The sequence below is a fragment of the Maylandia zebra genome, linkage group LG19 (assembly GCF_041146795.1).
Source record: "Maylandia zebra isolate NMK-2024a linkage group LG19, Mzebra_GT3a, whole genome shotgun sequence".
NCBI classification, from domain to species: Eukaryota; Metazoa; Chordata; class Actinopteri; order Cichliformes; family Cichlidae; genus Maylandia; species Maylandia zebra.
Window position 1 is genome coordinate 10,575,383 of NC_135185.1, and position 23,326 is coordinate 10,598,708.

At 42.8% G+C, this 23,326-nt stretch overlaps 1 protein-coding gene across 6 annotated transcripts in view; it reads right to left on the reverse strand.

Annotated features, from left to right (window-relative positions):
- Positions 1-23,326, reverse strand: part of LOC101481019 (palmitoyltransferase ZDHHC14) — a 59,871-nt gene that overhangs the window by 6,594 nt on the left and 29,951 nt on the right. For all 6 annotated transcript variants that reach the window (XM_004566491.6, XM_004566492.6, XM_012923396.3 and 3 more), the window contains exons 4-8: positions 15,204-15,356; positions 9,316-9,453; positions 5,591-5,639; positions 3,534-3,636; positions 1,615-1,724 (exon numbers count right to left, since the gene is read on the reverse strand). In XM_004566491.6, coding sequence (XP_004566548.3) covers positions 1,615-1,724; positions 3,534-3,636; positions 5,591-5,639; positions 9,316-9,453; positions 15,204-15,356 — 553 coding nt within the window. The remainder of the gene's footprint in view (positions 1-1,614; positions 1,725-3,533; positions 3,637-5,590; positions 5,640-9,315; positions 9,454-15,203; positions 15,357-23,326) is intronic.

Here is a 23,326-nt window from a genome sequence, read left to right on the forward strand (position 1 = left end):
AGCTGAGGCATCAAGCTCGATAAGAATTTAACACAAAGTGCTGACGGTGAGCTCCAGCAGGACTGAGCTGGAATGAAGCAGAAACCTGCAGTTTGATGCATTTGAAAGTCTGAGTGGAGAATCTGTGCAGGGAGTAAAACACAAAAGGCTTTTGTCTCTGTGGGTCTGAGCTCGCTCAGTCCAAGAGGCAGGTGAGGCCAGCTGTGCGACACCTGTGGCGCCACACACACACACACACACACACACACACACACACACACACACACACACACACACACACACACACACACACACACACACACACACACACACACACACACACGGCAGCCACCTGTGAGCCGAGGACTCTCCTTTGCCACCCGCTGCAGCCGTTATGGGAGATGCATAGCTTGTGACGGCAAAATCACAGAAGAGTCAAACACACTGACACATCATTGCTGTTCTTATACATGTGCATATACTGAGGAACTCTGCAGGTACTTAAATGCAACGTTAAAAGCTGAAAATTCCTCAGGATAAAAAGATATTTGTGCTGTTCTGACAGAGTCGATCCAAGGTGGCGCCTCATTTCTAACCACCAAGCCATAAAAATCAGAGGAAACGGCGACTTCAGATTCACGGATGAGTAATGAGAATGGGCACTGGCAGAGACGGGTTTGTAAAGTAATGAATTTGCACAATAGTCACCATCTTCTGAAACATTAAAACCCACCACAGAGAAAACTTTGAATCTCTGTTAAACCCGCACCAGAGAAAAGAAACCGCAATAAGAACAAGGAAGATGGAACTGGAAGAAAAACAAATGAGGAATGGAGACAGAATTCATCAAACTACCGATTCCTTGTTTCAGGCAGAATTTGCTTACCTACATAATCTTTATTCATGTAAATGATTGAGTCCAGTTTGCTTTCAGGACACTTTGTCTTTAAGCTTTTCAAAGGTTCGGTATTTAAAGGTGGACTGTGGTATACTGGGGAGACCTTTCACTCTCCTTTAGTGGAAAAATATGACAAGAACTACAATTTGTAATCTACAAAGTAAGGAACATGGATGAAGTGTTTGACAGAACGTGGAGTTGTACGATGGGAAACTAAAGTAATGACTTGCTGTGTTGTTCCTTCATGTAATAAGTTTTAAAGGTTGTCCACATGTGCAGGCATATGAAGGAGCAGTATGTCGACATATACAGATGGGGAACTGAAATCTACCGTAGCACATAAAAACAATGCCGGGGGGCAACGTGCAGTCGCACAGACACGAGCTGACAGCTGCTGTGTTTTTGTTCAATCACATGGGCAGAAAAAAATCTAATCAATGTGGGAAACTTTGATCTCGGATTTGGTTCAAATAGGCCTGAAATGCTTTGCAGTATCTTTGCTATGTTTAGAGAAAAGGCTGCAGGCAGGCTCATTTCACAGCAGCTCCTCACATCAAACACTTCTGAGTAACAGTTTTATTTTTGCCTCTGGAGAAAATGGGAAACTACGATGACACTGAGATGGCTTTTTCCCCCCAGAGCAGGGAACGATGGGCTCTTTGTCCTCATCTGACCATCGAGGAACGAGGAATGCGTACATCGCCTCACAGAAACACAAACACCCACACCCAGCCTACCTCGGTGGCAGGGGTCCACACAGCGCTGCGCAGCAGTTGGTGAATATGTTTCCATAGCTGTAGGGGTTATAGTTGTCCTTCCCTCTTTTAGATGACCATGAACCTTTTATCTGCAGAGATGCAAAGCTTCAGTGAGACAGATAAATATCCAAAGTGTCATCGATAAACAGACGCTGCTGTTTGTGTCTAGTCTGGAGCTCAAGCGGGCCGTGCGCACTTCTGTCCCGTGACCTTGAAAATTATCATCGCCATTCTCGAATCAGCTGAGCTCACCAGCGAAGCTCGAGCACCACTCACTCACAGTCTGAGGTGAAAAGGAGTTACAGCTGTGAGTCCATGCTTCTGTGCAGCTAATGAACACACACCATACAGATGAGCAAATAATCAGAAACTCCATTAAAAACGCTTCTTTTAAAAGGATTAAAATGCACACATCAGCGTGTTTGTAGTTCCCAGATTTTCAGGCTAGCAAGGAACCAACGTCACTGAGAACTTTAAAGAACGAATATTTAAAAGTATTTGCCTGTCATATGTAATCAGTCCACAACCACTAGATAAACATAAGACTAGAAAAATAAAGATAAAAAACACAGTGCCGAGGTCCATAAGGGAAGGTAAGGGAAAAAGGGAGGGTAAAAAGCGGCGAGACGGACGGCAAGCCAAGTGCACCGGCGCCATCTTTCAGATTAAAACCTGAAAATCATTGAAACAGTAAAAAATAACAACTACATGTGATGAGCTGGAATTTTAGAAGCTAATTTTGAATTGTATGCTGGGAATATGCTTCTGAAAAAAGTTGGGACGCGGACGTGTTTATGTAGTTTTTTTGCAGAATGTGAAATAAGCCACACCCACACTTCAGCATTAATGAGGCCATTACACGTTTGATTCAAGCTGCACCAACGCACACTCACGGTGTCGGCTCCTGAACTGTTCGCTCTCCTCTTTCCCAAATGGTCCAATTTTGTTACCCATAAATATTTGGTCCAGAGGTCAGTGTACTCAGTGACCCGATGGCTCAGGGCCAGCTACTGGCCTTATGTTACTTGTGAAGCAAACCGGCTTAAACAACTCATCAATATTTTTGATCATTTCTATCAGAATTTAAAATTGAAGAAACCGTTTCAGGAAAATGAAATAAAGAAACGTTGCTTGAGGAAACTGCAGGAAGGCACCGCGTGTGCTGCAGGATGTGAGAACGAGCGTTTCCCCTCACATTTGTGACAACAAATAGAAAAGTGTTCTCTGTGAATAACAACTTTTCAAAGACTTGGCTTCTGTTTCTCCACAGTGAAAAGGCGATCACATGTGTACTTTAACATGGAGACGGAGCCTCTGTTACCATCCTGGGCTAAAATTCAAAGCAGCTGCTCAGTCAGCTTCAACATGAAGAAAAAGTCTTTCACGCATAAATTAAAATCAAGCCTAACCCTGCGAGCCCTCCGCTAAATATACTTAAAATCTTTCGATTGAAATGATTTGGCAGATGTAGAATATGACGATGAATAAAGACGCTGTGTTGTTGTACTATTACAAAAATGGGCTCGTTTTCTTCTCTCGGGCCAGTAAAGCTCTGATCCGCTGCCTCGGGCTTCCTGTGGGGAGCCCCTCCCCCACTGAGTCTAATCACGTTAATATTAAAACTAACGAGCAGTTCGACGCTGCAGCAGGTGTGACGCTTTAGTATCACACAACTTTTCTCGTGTCGTGTGCCCGCTACTTTCCAGTTGCTGGCACCGAATTGAAAATGAGTGAATGAACCAATAAAAAGATCAAATGGTTTTAGTGCCGTTTCAATTTAAAATAACATTTTATGGCGTTCCTGCCCTTTAAATGGAGTCTGTTAGCACACGACACATGTGAACATTCTGCCTCGTTTCTGCAGCGTGTGGTGTAATGCACTTTGTGTCCATACTCACGTCTTCATTGGTGGTCTGGTTGGAGCTGATCAGGTAGGTATGGAAGCCTGAGAGGCCCACGATGGACCACACAGAGAAGAAACACACCACCACTTCCAGCACAGTGACACAAAGAAGTCAAGGAATAACTCTGCTGTGGTGTTCATGCAGTGACAGATGATAATATGAAAGCTCATACAACCCACGGAGCCAGCCCGAACACCGAGGTGCTGCCGTAGCAGCGAGCACACTGACCCACAGCCTGAGGGCCGCCCTCCTCTCGCCAGTACTTCCCAGTTACCAGTTCGTTTGGCTCGTACTGCTCATTTTCTCTACTCCACATACACGCACTGTTCGAGATGAATCCTCTACACAAACAAACACCGCTGACTCTTAATGTGCACTACCTCCAAGGATGACACATACAAATACCCAGACACCATAACTAAGTGCCTGAAGGGCTGCTGGAAAATGCTCAGTAGGTTAGCATCATACTGCATCCTCTCAGAAACTTTACATAATGCCCTCACGCTCTTCTTCTCTCTCCTCCAATCTCTTCCTCCTCAGCAAGGACAAAACATGTCATCATTCTTCGAGCACAAAGGCCTGCTGCGATAGTATCGACTGCAATTCAGCTTTATTAAAGCCCTGTAGGACAGCAGACTTTATCAGCGTGGCTTGGCACATTTCTCTGCCTCAGAAAGTTATCACACTCAGGCACAGAGAGAAGGGCAGCGAGAGAGCGGCGGTGTGGCAGCCCGTGCTCTGAACCGGATTTGTGTTGTACACCGAGCACTGGGATCATTTAGAGCCGCTCTTCATTTCTACCTCTGAACGGGCTTATCAGTCCTGACCTCGCACGACCCCACGCCGTATTTGAGTGAGAGAAGACATCAAAATGTTTAAAGCAGAAGAAAATGCATTAAAGGGCTGCCAAAATAGTCACGAGCTGCTTCATGATTAAAAGCGAATAAAAGCGAGGCTCTGCTGCCTCCACCTAACCTTCTGCAGTAGAGGCCACATTAACTCCAAATCATCATGTGAACAGTTCACAGCTAAAAGGCTGCGATGAACCTCTTTGCTCAACTTTATCTGACTTACAACAGTCCAGACGTGGCTACAATAAACACAATAATTGTAACAACACCCACACACACCGTCTGAGTCACATGACACAGCTGAAGAGCGACGCAGAGTCAGAGCCATAAAAATTTCGCTGTCCTGCGTGCCGCGTAAGCCCCGCAGTACAAGACTAATCAGATGCATGTAAGTCATGCAAGAGACACAGCTGGAGAAAATAGCAGAGGCATGCAGATAAATCTGACCTATGGAATAATCTGCATGTGTAACATCAGAGTAATCATTGGGAATATAAATGTTTGTGAGAACGCTGGCCGAAATTCAGGTTTATACAGAGCCAGTTCACCACAGCGTTCACCTCAAGGAATTTTATATAGAACAGATCCAACAACCAGAGCAGCGCTCGGCATCCTGGGAAGTCCCAGAGCAACATGAGCCTCAGAAAGACAACCAACGGAGTCACCTGATCCATAAGCTTTAAAACAGAGTTTGAATCTTAAAAGTAGAGATAGTGTCTGCTTCCTGAATCCAAACTGGAAGCTGGGTCCACAGAAGAGGGGCCTGAAAACTGAAGGCTCTGCCTCCCATTCTACTTTTAAATACTCTAGGAACAACAAGTAGGCCTGCAGAGCGAGAGCAACACGCTCTGTTAGGATAACAGCTACGAGTTACTGAGGTCCTAAAGATATGACGGGGCCTGATTATTCAACTAAATTCAGCCAATGCAGAGAAGCTAATTTGGGATATATATGATGTCTCATGTTCTCTAGTCCCAGTTAGTGTTTAAGATCACATGAAGGTTTTTCTAGTCTGATGATGAATTACAATAACCCCCACGACAATAATCAGCAGTTCTCCAGCATCACTCAGGCAGATGTTGCCATTTTTAACAACGCTGATGAGATGAAGGACAGCAACGATACATGTGTGATTAACGTGACTGCTTAAAGAAATATCCAGGTTTAAGTCGACACCGACGTGGAACAGTGAAAGGATATCTGGCAGGACTGTTTTTGAGCGCGCTGAGGAAGCCGTTTTGATGAGAGCCTGTGAAAGGGAAAAACAGTTTCTGTTAGAGCAGCACGCAGCTCGTGTTTGCTGTTTGCAGAATGTGGGACTTGTATGAGATACTGAGCACTACGCCATTACCTGCTGCAAACACTGTCCTGAGTAAAGGTTAAGAGTTGACAAGAAGAACTGAGCTCAGCCGAGTGTGCCGCTTTAATTGGCTTTCCAATTTAGCTTCCAAGTGTGTAGAGAAGCGGCACAGAGCCAGATGAAGGAGCTGGCCCCCAATAAGTGGTTATAGGGAGCATCTCTACCTACTGTGTTCTTCATTCATTCAGACTTACAAAGTGGATTAAAGGTTACAATCAGTATCTATGAAGGACTGCAGCCACCTGTATACCCACTCTGAGCCAGGAACATTTTTAATCATCCCTACAAGCTAATCCTGACCCACGCTGCTGTTCCCAGCACTCGCAGTCATGTATCCATGGCTTCAGAGGACATTAGTCCAAACTTCGTCTAACTGTAACTCAACCTTAAGCTAACTGCATGTAGCCTTTTAAATAAAAGGGAGATTGCACGTTAACATGAGCACGTAGGTCCATCTTGTAAATTTGCTGCAGTCCCTGAAGGCTGGTGAGGTCAGAATCATACGAATACCACAAAGACACGATCACTAAACCACAGATGATCTGTAGAAACATTGACTTACAGGATGCTGTTTCACATTAAGACAGATTTAATTTTCCTCTATTGTTTGACAGTCTGGGAGAAAGATGTCAGAGATATGTCGTCAGCTGTGTGGGTTCAGTATTTTTCTCAAATCTATTTTACAGTCCTGTCTGGTAGATGTGGGCATGTTGTGATTCGCTTTAACAAACTCATCTAGAGCAGGTGGATGCCACGATATGAAAACTCAAACACAACTATTCTCCCAAATTAAGAAACACATGCAGATATAATTTTACACTGATATGAATCTGTTGCTTACAGATTCAGTCTGTTGATTGTAATGTTGTCCAAACTGGTGAGACACAATGTTGATGTGCAACTTTTTAGGCCTCGCTAGTTACAATGTTACTAATGTCTAAAATTTGCTCAACAAAATTTGACACAACTTTTCTAACTTGTGTTTTAAAAGTAGGGCTGCCACAAACGATTATTTTGACAGTTGACCAGTCACCGATTATTTTTGCGATTAGTCGACTAATCAGATCATCATCCATTGGACGTAAAACGAACAGCTTATTGCACCAGCAGCATCTGCTCTTATATAACTATCATTAGCTTACAGCTTTAAGTGTTTAAGGTATGTGCTAACTAAAAATAAAGACAAGATGGTAGTTTATTAAACTTTAATGAAATTTGCAGATTGTTTCGGTGAAGTTTAATAAACTCCTTGCTATCTAAAATATAACAGGACACCTATATTCTCCAGCATCTCACACTTCTGATAATCAGCTGTTTATTCAGCTGTGTAAAAACTATAACTTTAATCTCAGCCAAACAGATTTACTCAGGAACAAATAAAATACTGAAAAAAAAGCCAAACAATAACATTTTTAAGTTATCTAAATGACTTGTATATCATGTTTAACCTGAGTAGCGAAAGACAGCGGTGGGTTTGAAAACGATTTGCCAGGAGTCCGGTGTTCTCACGGGCTCTAGTGAGCCTTGACCCCGGCTAGCTATCGAGCTAGTGGGTAACAGACGTCTCCGAAAACGTCGGAGCGCTTTTGAAAATATGTGGTGTCTTGATAACCTGAGCAGGTATTTGAGGTTTACACAGTTACATTCTCACCTGAAAATATGTTAAACGTTTATTTTGTGACCCAGAAAGAGTAATATTAAAACTAACTAGCTGCTGCCATTGTTGGAAACTGAGCCGAGCTGGGCCGCACTATGAATTCTGGGTAGAGCTGGGCGATATGAGATTTTTTCATATCACGATATGTTTTTTTCATTTCAGGCGATAACGATATCTATCACGATATAAGCCAAATAACTATATTTGTAAGATTTAAATGTGCCGTTGCTCACAAGTAAAATGTGAAATAATCAGCAGCTTATTTTGATTGAAATATTTATTTCCCATAATAAGTTCAACAGGGGAGATGTACTTAAAAAATGAGGCTTTTTCAGATAAATAAAGGCAAATATTGCAAACTACACAAAAGGCAGCCGCTAAAGCGTTTAAGTTTCAAAATAGAACAAACAAAAGACTAATAAATTGTCAATTCCACTTAGAAATTATTAATTATAAAAATAAATCTTAGTTTGTTTTACAGAAGAACAGACAAAATTGACTAACTTTTGTCAATATCAAATAAACTGAGAACTAAAAGGAAATTCTCAATCTCTCCTTGTTGTATAGCTGAGCTTTTCAAACAGTTTTAACAGTTACTTTAGTCTGACAAAAGCCGAATGACGAATTAGTGCTTCCAGTCAGAGATTGAGCATGCACCGCTTTATTGTATTTCCAGGCTTGCTTTCGACACAATTTACAGTGTGCGCTACTCTGTTTGACTTGAAATAGCCGAAATACCTTCACACTACGGAACTTCTATGGCTCTTCCGTTCGACAATCTCTCCGGCATTGGAACCATCATCTGTTTTATCTTCGGTAACCTTCGGTCACGCTCTCAGTTGATTGTTCTCTAGTCGGCACACTCATTTCCTCCATTACCGGGCGGCACGGCGACTGGCTGCTTTCCAAAACAAATACACATGTGCGGCTTGGCGCTTGTGCTGTACGTAAGAAGTCACGTGACGTGACGCTGCAGCTGTGATTGTGCACTACTTAATTTGGATTGGCTGTTCCTTTTTTTTTTTTTTTTTTTTTTTAAGAGGACAAGAGCAGTGAGGCCTATCGCAATAGTTTAATTTTTCTATCGAGAAAAAGTTATTTCGCAATACATATCGTTATCGTTCTATCGCCCAGCTCTAATTCTGGGACAGCTTCTTCTTCTTCGGGGTTTAACGGCAGCTGGCATCCTTGTAAATGCAGTGCTGCCATCTTCTGTTTCAGTCCGTTATTACACTCTTAAATCCTACTACTTATTCCTGCATCTTTTGGGATCTTACAAAGCTTCAAACGACACGTCGACTATTAAATCAGTCGTTGACGATTTTGATAGTCGACGTAATCGTGACTAGTCAACTAATCGTGTCAGCCCTATTTAAAAGAGAGCAAAGTTCCAGTATGTCCACATCAGTCATTAACTAAACATCAGAGGACCTACAGCTCAACCTTGAGGTTCACCAACAATGTTATTGTTGTACTGCTAATATGTATTCATTTTCTGTCTTTAAGACATGATTTTATCCACCTGATTACACGAGATGAAAACAGTAAACTTCGATAATTTGGTAAGGATTAGCTGTATGAGAAGCTCGACTACACATCTACGATCCTACTTAACGTCCACATTTTGGTCAAAGAAAAAGACCAAAACTGCAAAGGATACAATAATCTGTTTTGTGTCCCCATAAGAAAGGCTCTGTGATATGTCTCGCTCCCCACAACATGAGCAATACCTGAAGACACACACACGGAGCCCAACAACCCGCTGCCTGCTCCCAGCTGGAAATATGGTAAAGAGCCAGAAAGCTGCAGCTTTTCACGACGCCCACTTACAACCTGCTGACTGGAAACAGCCCGGAGGACTGTGCGTCTGCACTACGCCTGAGAGCACGCGTCCTTGTGGATACTTACTTAAAATGATGTGCGTGATGACGAAGGCGAAGATGAAGATGGTGAGGAAGGAGAGCGAGAGGATGAACATGTAGAAGAAGCGGTAGTTCCTCCTCCCCACGCAGTTCCCCACCCAGGGACAGTGGTGGTCGAAGCGCTCTGTGTGGAGAGGGAGAGACGAACAAGTTTATTCCGGTTTCAAGGACAAGCGCACCTAACGTGGCGATCCTCCAACGCTTCGGTAAAACTGGCTGAGACATCACGTTTCTCATAAAGCACAGATGTTCACAAACAGAACCAGGTCACTTCAGTGCAGATAAACAGCACAAATCCTGAACTGTGGGAAACTGGGGGAAAGGGGAAGTGTCCCTCTGGGTCTTGGCATAATAATATAAAACATTTTCACAAAGGACAACCTTCCTATTTATATAACGAGCTAATAGAGAAATGATGTGTTTCTTACATGACTGAGTAAAACTCTCCCTGCCACAGTGGGACGAGGTTAAAGCCAAGAATGTTTGAAATCGACTGCTTGAATAAAATTGCTGGTAATTTTTGATAAACTGCTCTGTAATTCTTGATGTAGTTTGAAACCTTCAGCTGCTTGTGAAATCCTTACCATTAAAAGTCAGCCGGTGACATTTTATTCAGCCAAACTGAAAGCAGCTCCAGGGCACCAATCATGTCACTGATTGCTGTTAGAGCTGTTACTTCATCAGTCTCACTCCACAGTCCCATGTCTGAATGTGGAACACTAGCTGTGCACAGTGGTAGCCCCTTAACTAATTAATCAGAGCCATTATTGGTTTAGTGAGATGACATGACCTCGATTTGTCTCCATGAATCAACGCCTGGTTAAACCGGTGCCTCCCTTTAGACAAACACTGTAAACACTAACAGTAAAAGCTGCCGATCACAAAGTCTGCCCCCGATCGTTACCGTTAGGTGACCGATGATTGTGGAAGAAGGAAAAACATGTTTTATATGGTAATTGTGGGCTCTTTGGCTCAAGGGATACCACAGGGTCGCGACACTGCTTTTTCAAGAGTGTTTTCAGATCTAAATAACATAAAAACAAAAGTTAAAATCCATCCTCGATACACGACTTGACTCTCTTTATCATCTTTGAAAATCAAATTTAGAACTTAAAAATTAAAAGAATCTGCAGAAATGCAGATCCCAGCGCACGAAACAATATTCTGCAGCGATTAAAGGATGAAGTGTAAAATAGACCCGTTTCATCTCGTTACCTTTACACTTTATGGATCAGGTGGAGACTACGGCTAACACAAGATGAGACGGCAGTGATATTAACCTATAACGAAAACTAGAGATGGACCGAGCCGATATTACGCATCGGTCCAATACTGACCTAAATTACTGGATCGGATATCGGAGAAAAATAAAAAATTTAATCAGATTCATTAAATATCACAAAAGCACCTCATAAAACTTGCGACATGGCATAACTCAGCTCATAACCTTAGCACGTCGGAGCAGTGTGCTCACGTGATAGAGCGGCTGTGGCGTGCGAGACCTGTCAGCGGTCTGGTTGAGCATTTGTAGCCTCGCTACCAAATCATTTCATCTCCAAGAAAGTGATCCCAGAGAGAAGTAAAGCAAGTGTGTAAGTCCATCTCTGAATGTTTGTAAAGCATTCCCACATTAAGCTTAACAACTGATATATGGAGCGACTGCCTCTCCCTCCCTCTCCTGCTGCTACTTCAATCGTGAAACTGCTTAATGATCAGCTGATCGGCTTTTCTGTCGTGACTCCGTCTCTCTTCTTTGTTTTTGGCCCACTTCGCGCCAGAAAGAGGAAACCAGCGGCTGAACAACAGCAGCACTATTAACTTTGATAAGCTGTTGTAAGAATTTATTTAATATTACTTTCTACACCAGGATCTTTTCTAAGTAGCTGACGGCTGGTAACTGTGCAGGGGCCGATCTAGCAAAGTTTAGCCAGGGGGGCCGATAGGGCATTAACAGGGAAAAGGGGGCACAAAGACATACTTTTCTTTCTTATTCTCAGATAAAATGTCTAGCTTTTAATAAATAATTATCTGAATCTTACACCCAAAGTTTTAATCTGATGTAAAATGTATAGAAGTCCATTACTGTATATAGTAACTGTTAAGTCTAATATACCCTAGTAAGCTATAGTACTTTTTCCTTTGGGAAGATGCCATCTGTGCAGTCTGCAGTTCTGTTGAAGAAAGATGTTGAATCTATTTAATTATTGTAGAAAAATTGATTTCTGTGCATTATGGGGTTTGTTTGTTTTTTCGTGCATTAAATTAAAGTTGATTACATCAATTAAGCATCACGAGGCGGAGGGTGGGGGGTGTTTACTTTTCTTTTTTTTGCTGGGGAGTTGGCAACCCCATTAGGTAGGTTATTTAATATTTCCACTAAGTACTCTTTAACATACCAGAATAGGGAGGATGGAGCAGGTTTATTAGATTGATCAGTGTTGCTGAACTATGAAATATTTTGGGTGCAGTGTATTTTTTGCATAGACTAGCTTTAGTTTTGCTTGTTTGTTTTTTTTGTTTTTTTAAAACTTGAGTATCAACTTATACAAAATGCAGCAAGATATTTTTTTAAAAACCGCTTTATTCATTATAAAACACACTATATCGGATTTATATCGGTATCGGCAGATATCCAAATTTATGATATCGGTATCTGATATTATAAAGTGGTATCTTGCCATCTCTAACGAAAACTATCGCCCTCTTGTTTGTTTTGCTTACGTAGTAATGTCATTTCCCTAATGGGGTCATTAAAACTTCATCTAACAAAATAAGCATCAGAAAAAAATGAATCACAGCAAACGATCCTGAAGTCCACCTTCCACAGCATCCACTCACAGCTCAATCACAGACCCCACTGTACACACTGTACAGAAAACAACAGAATACGACTGCAGGGACTGTGTGCTTCACTTTTATAAGCTTCCTCTATGACTCCCGAGGGGATAGCCCTCTTAAAAGGAAGTGACTCTGCCATCCTCCTATCCTCCGCTTGCACCAGGGAGGGCCTATCCATTCTGGCTCCTTACTTATTTAAGAGCTTGTTATCCCCCTGGCTTTTAGAGCAGCAGCGGCGGGGAGCGAGAGAGTCGAGAGGCAGGGAAACACTGCCAGAGTAATCCCCATTTACAGTTTAAGAATAAACGCCAGTCGAGAGAAGAGGTCCCAGAAAAAGTCTTATCAGTCATCCAGCTCCCAAACCATTTTTCATCATTAGTCGGGTGGAGGCCGAGAGCTTAGAGAGCAGCCTGGAGAGTCGAGTTTATCACCCACACCCACCTGCAGCGTGGAGCCCAACTCTTTGTCCCGTTTCACTTCCCTCCATCTGTGACTCACAGCTGGAATCTAAACGGCGTGTTTAGAATTCATAACCAAGGATCTTTATGAGCCGCCCTGCTCTGTGACCATGTTTGGTTTGGGGAAAGCTTTTTGATTCCATTTTCCGCTCATTTACTTCGCTGTGTGTTTTTGGGCCTTTTCTGCTACGTTTCACAATGTGATTGCGTGCATATAAAGTGCACACATTCATTAAAACGTGCCCCTCTGTTTGCCAGGATACCTGCCCTTTTATATCTGCGCTCAGCTTCCAATCTTCCTTCCTGTCAGCGTGCATCTGTCACATCTGCTTACCGCCACATCTTTTTCCCGTGTTTACTACTTCCTCATCTTTGTCTCCCAGGTTTTCAGTTCCTCTTCTGACAAGGAAACAGACAATTCAAAGACTGAGCTGTCTCTGAAGAGTGAGGCGCACAAAAACCCAGATGAGACAGATACAGACACAAAGGTCTCTGCATCTCTGTCTCCATCTTTTAATAATTACCTTGCTGTGCCTCGGTTCTCTCAGGAGACGCAGCATGTGGTTTTATAGAGCAGCAAAACCATCTCAGACGGTTGGTTTCTAATTCCCGTCTACTCTGTGGATGCCAAACACCTCCAACCACACAGTGTCTGCTGTATATTCCCAGAAGGCCTGCATCACTAGCTAAACATTTATATATACAGGTTCATATATGTTCATATGTACAGGTGCAAAACTAAACTGATTGTAAAATCATTTTGAACCAAACAATTTCCAGGATGTAGTTTCCTGTTGGAAAAAACAGGTTTGGTCTGAGTCAGAGGACAGCAGAAGCTGAACAGTTTGCTTTTATCCTCGCGTGTTAAGCCTCTCCTTTTCCATGTTTCTGTCTCTTCAGTTCACCAGGAACTAAAATAGCCTGGTTTTCTATACAGAGAGAAAAAATAATGAGGATTGGGGACAAAAACACTAAAACAACAACAACAAAAAAGGAAGAGCCGGACTTCCACTGCTTCTAAGTATCGTCTATAATGACGTGAGACAAAAGGCAGTTGGAAGTGACTTGAGTTAAATTTAAAAGAATATACCAAAGACCTATTGCTTTCAATCCCACACAGGCACACAGCACAGAACAGCTGTTTTGCAGCTCTCTGATGAAACACTTTGGCTTTAATGAAACATCTTTACCTTCGTAAACTATTATTTCTTCTCTGCAGGTTGTAAAACTCCCAAAAACACTTTAATGAAACCCGATCTAGTTTTGTTGGGGTAATAACATTTTTTACAAAGTGATGATTTGACCTTTTCACACATTGCTGCCCAGAGACAGCTAGCTTCCACATCTCACTTTAAACCTACATTTCTACTAATAGCCACCAGGGGGCATGCCGGTCTTATTGGCTCTCTCCATCTTTTTATACAGCCTATGTTGCTGATCTGTTCTGCTATTATGTTTTAATATTTTTATTTCAATAGATCCTACTTATTAAGCTTCTCACTGAAACGTATTTAGATTTGATTTTTCTCCATCCATCCATCTTCATCCGCTTTATCCGAGGCCGGGTCGCGCGGGCAGCAGCCTAAGCAAAGAGGCCCAGACCTCCCTCTCCCCAGCCACCTCCTCCAGCTTATCCGGGGGAATACCAAGGCGTTCCCAGGCCAGCCGAGAGATATAATCTCTCCAGCGTGTCCTGGGTCTGCCCCGGGGCCTCCTCCCGGTGGGACATGCCTGGAACACCTCACCCAGGAGGCGCCCAGGAGGCATCCTCGTCAGATGCCCTAAACCACCTCAGCTGGCTCCTTTCAATGTGGAGCAGCAGCTGCTCTACTCTGAGCCCCTCCCGGATGGCCGAACTTCTCACCCTATCTCTAAGGGAGAGGCCAGCCACCCTTCGGAGGAAGCTCATTTCTGCCGCTTGTATCCGTGATCTCGTTCTTTCGGTCACTACCCACAGCTCGTGGCCATAGGTGAGGGTAGGGACGTAGATCAACCGGTAAATTGAGAGCTTCGCTTTTACACTCCGCTCCCTCTTCACCACGACGGACCGGTGCAGCGTCCGCATTACTGCAGCTGCAGCCCCAATCCGTCTGTCGATCTCCGGCTCCCTTCTCCCATCACTCGCGAACAAGACCCCGAGATACTTGAACTCCTCCACTTGGGGCAAGAACTCATCCCCGACCCGGAGTGGGCACTCCACCCTTTTCCGGCTGAGAACCATGGCCTCAGATTTGGAGGTGCTGATCCTCATTCCCGCTGCTTCACACTCTGCTGCGAACCGTTCCAGTGCGAGCTGGAGGCCCTCACCCAATGAAGCCCGATTTGATTTTTCTATTTGAGCTTATTTTGTGATCCTGAATTTGTCTATTGACCATGCCTGGATTCTATGTTTTGGCTGCTTTAACATAAGACTTTCCTGATTCTTGGATGAATAAAAGCTTGTTTCTGACCTCACTGACCTTTAATTAAAATACATATAACCCAGGAAGTGGATAGAGAGCGAATAGATGCCCCAGGCTTGGTCTCGACACTCCAAATCCCAAATTCCTAATCTGCAAACAGCATAACTGCCACTCACCCACACAGTTGTCACAGAGGCTGCAATGGGAGGCACGCGGTGGTCTGAAGATCTTGCAGGTGAAGCAATACTTCAGTTTGACTGTCTGGCCGTTGATGACCACCTCCTTAGTCCTGGGAGGGGGCCTGTAGCCGGTACCGCCATTAGCCACATCTTGGGGAAAATAAAGGAGAGAGACATAAAGATCAAAGAGAAAAGACACCTGATGTCAAAGCTCCCACATACGCTGCAGCGTGCACGTGGCGTTATTGCTGTGGGCGTGTTATCACTACTGCACTGGTAGGGTGACACCAGATTCAAATACATTAAAAACAAGGAGAATACTTGTCACAGGATTACTACTGAAGTGCCAAAATTTAACTCAATATTAGACAGAAAATCTAGTGCATGATGCATGTTATGAAAGGTGATCCTGTCCACTACTGAACTGATAAATCCATTGATAATCCTGGTCTTTACATTTAAAATGATCCAGTTTGCTTTTGAGTGCCTGAATATGAGTAACTATAGATGGAAATGGTTGTAATTCCTAAACAGTTAAAGCAACACTTGCTGAATCAAAGCTGAAAGTCTGCACTATAATCACGTCTTGATCCTGTGTGGTTAACAGAGGCAAAACTACACACCGTGTGTCGCTGTTCAAATACTAACGAACCTGACTGTAAAACTGCACCCAGGTCAGGCACTACTAAGTGGAATTAATACAACAATGCTCAGATTCCATTATGAAAAGAAAAAAGAAAACCGCTGCCAAGCTGCTCTGAATGGCTTCTGGTGGCGGAAGACAGCGGAGATGACAGGCTAAACGGTAAAGATGAGCGCGATGGCGGTCGTGAAAAGGTATAGACTGGATCCCATTATTGCTCTGCTTGCTTTGAGCACTCTTACACATGCTGAGAGCAGGAGATTGTGTGAGTGGGAAGATAATTTTGTGATCATTTACACAGAAGCCTGTAGCATTGCCAACAGAGTGGTGTGCGTGCGTGCGTGCGTGCGTGCGTGCGTGCGTGCGTGCGTGCGTGCGTGCGTGCGTGCAAGGGGTACGGGCTGACAGGCTTATGTGGGTGTTTGACATTTCTAAAGGCAAGCAGAGGAAATGCAGCCACAAAGTTCTCTTCTATTGAATTTGTCTCATTGTGGTCGCTGCCTACAGAGCGCCATCCCAGTCTCATACTCACACTCGTCCCGTTTCTCTGCCGACTCAAACAAATGAGGGTGAGAACAACTCAGAGCTCTGTTCACCTTCCACGGCGTTAATGCTGCATCGTTTAGGTATTCTTTGCACAGTAAAATCTATATTTAAATTAGCTCCTATCAAGCCAAATAAAGAACGATGATAAGCGGAGGGTGTTTCTGAAGCATCAGAGTAAAATCTTTGTCAAGCACATTCTCTGATCTCTGTAACGCTGGAAAGAAGAGAAAGGCACATACTGACAGACTCGTGTCACGTCATACAGTAATTTTTAGCAGCAGAGAGGCAGAATCAGAAAGTCAAGCACACATTTTTAAATCTGAATATTGTGAGTTCTCTTTCAAACATTCACTTCGGTGTCTCACTACGGGGAGCACTCTCTCAGCGTCATCCTCTGAAGTTTCTACATCATTGCTCCAACCAGGATCGGCTGGCAGTCGTGACGCTTGTGTCACAGAGGGGCCACCCTCCTTCCTTCTTAGAAACCCCGTCTCTCCTGACTGCTAACCTGAGAGCTAGCTTGACGGTCCACTCAAGCAAGCTAACACCTTGGTCATCGGGCGCTAGCGTGGCTCACATTGTCAGTCGCCTGCTCTTCACCATAGAGCCAGGTTGGAGAGTATGTTAGCTGCCACCACACACCTACCGCTAGAGCTGGGCCATATCATACTGTTCACAGTAACACCGGTATAATGTTGGGCAACGATAAGAAAATGAGATATCACGATTAGGGATGGGTACTGGTGTCCGGTGCCATGATGGCACCGGTTCTGACATAAATGGTAGTAACCAGACCGAAAAGCAGCGCACATTTCGGTGCTTTTTTTCCCTGAGCTGTGATACACTTCTAGCCAATCATTTTACGTTTCCGAGGATAGTAGGCGGGGCCAGGTACGTACGTTCTTTTATGCAGAGCTACAGATTAAAAATGCCCAAGGCGAAGCGGTCAAAAGTCTGGCTGTACTTCACTGCAAAAGATGCAAACTCAGCATCCTGCAACAAGTGCTTTAAGCTGATACTGTGATACTGTCAAAGGAAGTAACACCTCGAATCCGATGAAACACCTGGCGACGCATAGCGGTTTTTTTTTTTTAAAAGCCGAGAAATGCGCCGTATTTGATGGCAGCAGCAGCCGTTCTTCTCTGCGTGAGTAGCTTCATGTTGTTCGTGTGTAATTTACGTTGAATAGGCTAACCATGTTATTACATTAATGCATGTAAGGTGAACTAGCAAACATCATCATAGCTACATGCGGCTGTCTTCTTGTTTGATGGCAGATACTCCCTTCACCCTGGCCAAAAAGGCTAAAATGACCAAAGAAAAAGAGGGAAACAGCTAAACATAAGAGGTTTTTGGACAAAGTTTGTGTTTTTTCCATTGTTTAAGCACTGCTTCCAGCCAAGAGTGATACCATATATGCCCCATAGCTGCAGAAAAGGATAACATTGTTATCTTTTTACAAAAAACAAGCTGAATATGAGAGGTTTTTGGACCAATTTTGTGTTCTCCATTCTTTAAGCACCGGTTTGAGCACCGTTTGAGCACCGGCACCGTTTCAAAAGTACCGATTTGGCACCGGTATCGGATAAAACCTAAACGATACCATCCCTAATCACGATAGAATAGTGATGTGTCGGTCGCGAACGAAATGGCTCTTAGAGCCGGCTCCTTATCGCATGCCGTGGGGTTCTCTCTCTCTCTCTCGCACTTTTTTCCCGCTTCACTCCGCACGCGAGCCTTGTGCTTTGGGCTGAACAGAGGGGGGAGGGGCGGTAGTTACACTCGCAGTAGCACAGGAACAGAGCGGGAGGGAGGGAGAAAGAAAGAGAGCCAGAGACAACATCGTCACATTAGAAAGGTATAGTAATCATCCACAACTATTTTCAGTTGCAGATGATAAAGGATTCAGAAAGTTTATTCATGCAGGTCCATATGACAGAGAATATGCATGTTCTTTTTGTTTTCATATTATAATTTATATTTAATTGTGTTGTGGTTTGCAGCGTTTTGTGTTATTTCATTTTTAATTTGTTTTAAAAGGAAAAAGCTGAAAATTTAAATAGTTAAAAGTTGAACTGTGACTAGTTGGTTTTTGTATTATACGATTTATTTATTTCATTTTATGTGGAGTGCATAAATAAAAGTATATTTACAGTGGCCCCTACAGACAAAGCAGCACGCAAAAACTCCAAAACACGCAAAAACTCCAAAACACATAAAAACACAACAGAAGTGCTCCAGGATGCTGGGCGCAGTGTTGAGCTTTTGTTACCTAGTGGCTACACAAGCCAGCAAGTACCAACGACCGGATTTGGTGTGTGGTAGTAACCGGTAAATGAACTTTTTTTTTTTAAAAATTATTTGAATATATATGAGTGCTTGTGTATAAATACACAAACAATACACACATGCTTTCAACTGTGTAATTTAAGTGATGTAGGTAGCTCTGTTTTGAAGTTCAGTTAACACTAGAAATGTGTTTTGGAGTTTGTACGTGCTTTGTCTCTAGGGGGCACCACATATATTTTTATATAAACATATATAAATAAAACCACTTTTTTTAACATTAGTAATTCCTTTTGTGCATAATTGTATATTATTGTTAATAATAAATTAATTAGAGCAACAAAACAACCTGAAGAGCCGGTTCGGAGCCGAAAGAGCCGGTTCTCTAAAAAGAGCCAGAAATCCCATCACTACGATAGAATATGGGTAAAACGCGTATGTGCAGTGCCTTTGTTTTCATACACACATGGCGGAAAAGCATGGCGGCGACGGAGAATGACAAGGGCGAAACCGGATCGTTGAATGAAACTGATGAACCAGAACTGGTTTTTAAAAATGCTGCAGCTTCAGTGGTGTGGAACTGGTTTAGCTTTCGTCCGTCAGATACACAACAAAGCACTATTTTTGGTAGAGCATGCTAGCGGGCCGTCGTTATTACCGTGCTTTTCAGAAAATACGGCACACTTAAAAATCAATCCTTTGATTTTCTGTAAAGTCGACAGTGCCCCTTATAATCCCGTGTGCCTTATGTATGAATTCTGGTTGTGTTTACCGACTTCGAAATGGTTTTATGTACACGGCGCTCGAAAATCTGTCAAAATGTTTTAGTCCGACTTTGCTAAGCTACGAAGCCGCACCGCTTGATGGATTGTCGGAGCATTACGGCTATCGTAGGCGGAGCGATACGTGCTGTGCTTCAACATACCGTAATATTACCGTATTGTGTGTGTAGGGCTGCCACAAACGATTATTTTGATAGTCGACTAGTCACCGATTATTTATGCGATTAGTCGACTAATCAGAGCATCATCCACTGGACGTAAAACTACAGCTTATTGCACCAGCAGCATCTGCTCTTATATAACTATCATTAGCTTACAGCTTTAAGCTTTTAAGGTGCTAACTAAAAATAAAGACAAGATGATAGTTTATTAAATTTTAATGAAATTTGCAGATTGTTTCGGTAAAGTTTAATAAACTCCTTGCTATCTAAAATATAACAGGACACCGGAGTATATTCTCCAGCATCTCACACTTCTGATAATCAGCTGTCTGCTTGACGTTTATTCAGCTGTGTAAAAACTATAACTTTAATCTCAGCCAAACCGATTTACTCAGGAACAAATAAAATACTAAAAAAAAAGCCAAACAATAACATTTTTAATTTATCTAAGTGACTTATATATGTTTAACCTGAGTAGCGAAAGACGGCGGTGGGTTTGAAAACAATTTGCCGGGAGTCCGGTGTTCTCACGGCGCTAGTGACCTAGCCCCCGGCTAGCTATCGAGCTAGTGGGTAACAGACGTCTCCGAAAACGTCGGAGCGCTTTTGAAAATATGTGGTGTCCTGATAAACTGAGCAGATATTTGAGGTTTACACAGCTACATTCTCGCCTGAAAATATGTGAAACGTTTATTTTGTGACCCAGAAAGAATAATAAGAGTAATATTAAAACTAACTAGCTACCGCCATTGTTGGAAACTAAGCTGGGCCGCGCTATGAATTCTGGGACACAGCTGCTTCTTCTTCTTCGGGGTTTAACGGCAGCTGGCAACCTTGTACATGCTGTGCTGCCATCTTCTGTTTCAGTCCGTTATTACACTCTTAAATCCTGCTATTATTCCTGCGTCTTTTGCGATCTTACAAAGCTTCAAACGACACGTCGACTATTAAATCAGTCGTCGACGATTTTGATAGTCGACGTAATCGTGACTAGTCGACAAATCGTGGCAGCCCTATGTGTGTGTATAAGCTCTTTTTAAGTGTTGTGGATATTATACATTGTTATGCTGAGGATATGTCGGCCAGTTTCCACTGGAAATGTCTTTTGGTTAAACTGTCAGCAAGGAATTTGCATTTGCACTGTTACATTTGTATATTACTTTAATGCACATAATACAGCTGCTTGTTGAAGTGAAAATATATTGAAAGAGGTTTATTGCACTAATAAAGTTGTGGAGTAAAGTATTTTGTCTTGTGTCAATTATATTGTTATCGCAAATTTTCAAAAATGTATCGTGATAAATATTTTTGGCCATATCGCTCTGCTCTACCTGGCACAGCACCTAGCTCAGCAGTCGACACCCCCGGCAAAATCTATTCTGACCCCTGAACCTGGAACATCAGGCACTAAGAAATACTCCAAGTGTTACAGTTTTTTTCTTTAATTATTTTCTTGCTCAGGTTTCCTGATGTGATTTCCTGTGCTCTGTAAAGTACTGTCAGCTACTGTGACAGTTTTGAAAAGTGCCATAAAATAAAGTTTTATCCTTCTTCATGTTTTCACACAGATGCCAATCTACTCACCGCCCGGCCTTAATCGCCACTATTACTGCAAATCGACAGCATGCACACCTTAAGCAGCCCATCAACATTCAGTGCACGCTACACTCAAAGCAGCTTTTCTGCTGAACAAAGCCGTTCGAACACTCGGCCGACGGGGCAGCCGAAGCTTAGCCTTACATCAGTGTCTAGTGGGAGATCCCTCAGAGAGATAGGCCGGGTCCAAGAGCTTGAAGCGAGATAATAAGGCAGACTGGAAAGTGATGTAACACAACACACAAGCATGCACACGTACACAGTGTGTGCCCACTTACACCCTCACACTCAAAGTTAAATGAGGATTCAATGTCAGCCAAACTGGGCTTGGTGCTGCCTGCTGAGGTATAAAGAGAATCTAATCGCCATCGCCATTGTGTACACGCAAGAGGAATCTGCACAAGGTCTGCTGGAAAACAACTCCGGTACAAAACACACACACACACACACACCTTTAACTGAAAGCCAAAATTTAAAACTAAAACCAGGTGCAGCACAGAACTAAGAAATACAAAGATGCAAATAAAACAATGATATAACCCGTTCAAATAGCAAAAACAGGCTTGTCTCAGCAGTATTAAAACACAAAGCTCTTTTTAAAAACATTTGCATCTGTTTGCTATGAATTTTATAGCAAACGAGTTAAAAACAACAATCCAGTGCAGAACAGAGTCTGTGATCAGTTTCTAAAGGATCAGTATCAGCTGGTGTTAAATATTTGGTCTAACTACAGCCTAACACTTGATTTTATTATGAAACAGCTGCTGGTATGATGGCCGCTGCCATTGTTGTGGTCACCGCGCACACCGAGGCAGGACCAGCGCTTTGTTTCCATTTAACCAAAAAGCAGTTCTGGAACATTCAAGCACGCTGTGGTGATCCTGGTTTGACTTCATCAAGCTAAATAATGATAATAGTAACGGTTAAGATTTTTTGTGTATGTAATATCCAAGTTTGACATTTTTGCTTTTATGAAGCTTTGATGATTTATTTTCACACAGTCTCTGTACTTCAGTCAGTTATAAAAAGACTCTTCAGTGCAGCTACTCTGGACTTTGTGAAGTTCACCTTCTGCACATCAAGTCAAACTGTCATGTCAGACAGTTAAAACCGAGTGGATATTTTTCAAAATGGAACTCCTTTAAAAACAGCCTCACACATAATAATTTAGTAATTACACTTTCCACCTTCATCCAAAGCAGCAAAGCGTCAGTTCAGGACTGACAAAATGACAAAGTTTGTCGAGTGCATTTCAAACCTAACATCCAGCTCCTTTCCTGGAACATCTGCTTATTTTTGTTTGCCACACCAATCTGCTTTTACTCAGGCTTCATACAGGGAGTGCAGAATTCTTAGGCAAATGAGTATTTTGCCCACATCATCCTCTTCATGCATGTTGTCTTACTCCAAGCTGTATAGGCTCGAAAGCCTACTACCAATTAAGCATATTAGGTGATGTGCATCTCTGTAATGAGAAGGGGGGTGGTCTAATGACATCAACACCCTATATCAGGTGTGCATCAGGTGTGCATTAGGCAACTTCCTTTCCTTTTTGCCAAAGGAAAGGAAGTTGCCTAATAATTCTGCACAGTAATAGTCACCTGCACACACAGATATCCCCCTAAAATAGCTAAAACTAAAAAAAAAAACTAAAAACTACTTCCAAAAACATTCAGCTTTGATATTAATGAGTTTTTTGGGTTCATTGAGAACATGGTTGTTCAATAATAAAATTATTCCTCAAAAATACAACTTGCCTAATAATTCTGCACTCCCTGTATGTGTGTGTGTAATACAACTGCTGTGTTCTCTGTTCAGGGGACTGAACTCCATGTTCCATGTTCTTTAACAACTTTTCAGAGTGGATTCTTTCGTCAAAGCTCGGTCTAGAACAATCCAAACTGTTTGCCAGAATGAGAGGTTGACGTGCATGCAGCCTTTCACAGTCACACCTATGATATCTTAGCTAATCTGGGAGGAACAGAGACCACCTACACAGACCCGTGGAGAGCATACTTGTGTGGGTCTAAGACTCTTAGTCTTCTAGACTATGTACTGTGTCTCCGAGGTAAACTAAGAAAGACCATGAAGACTCGATTCTGCAGA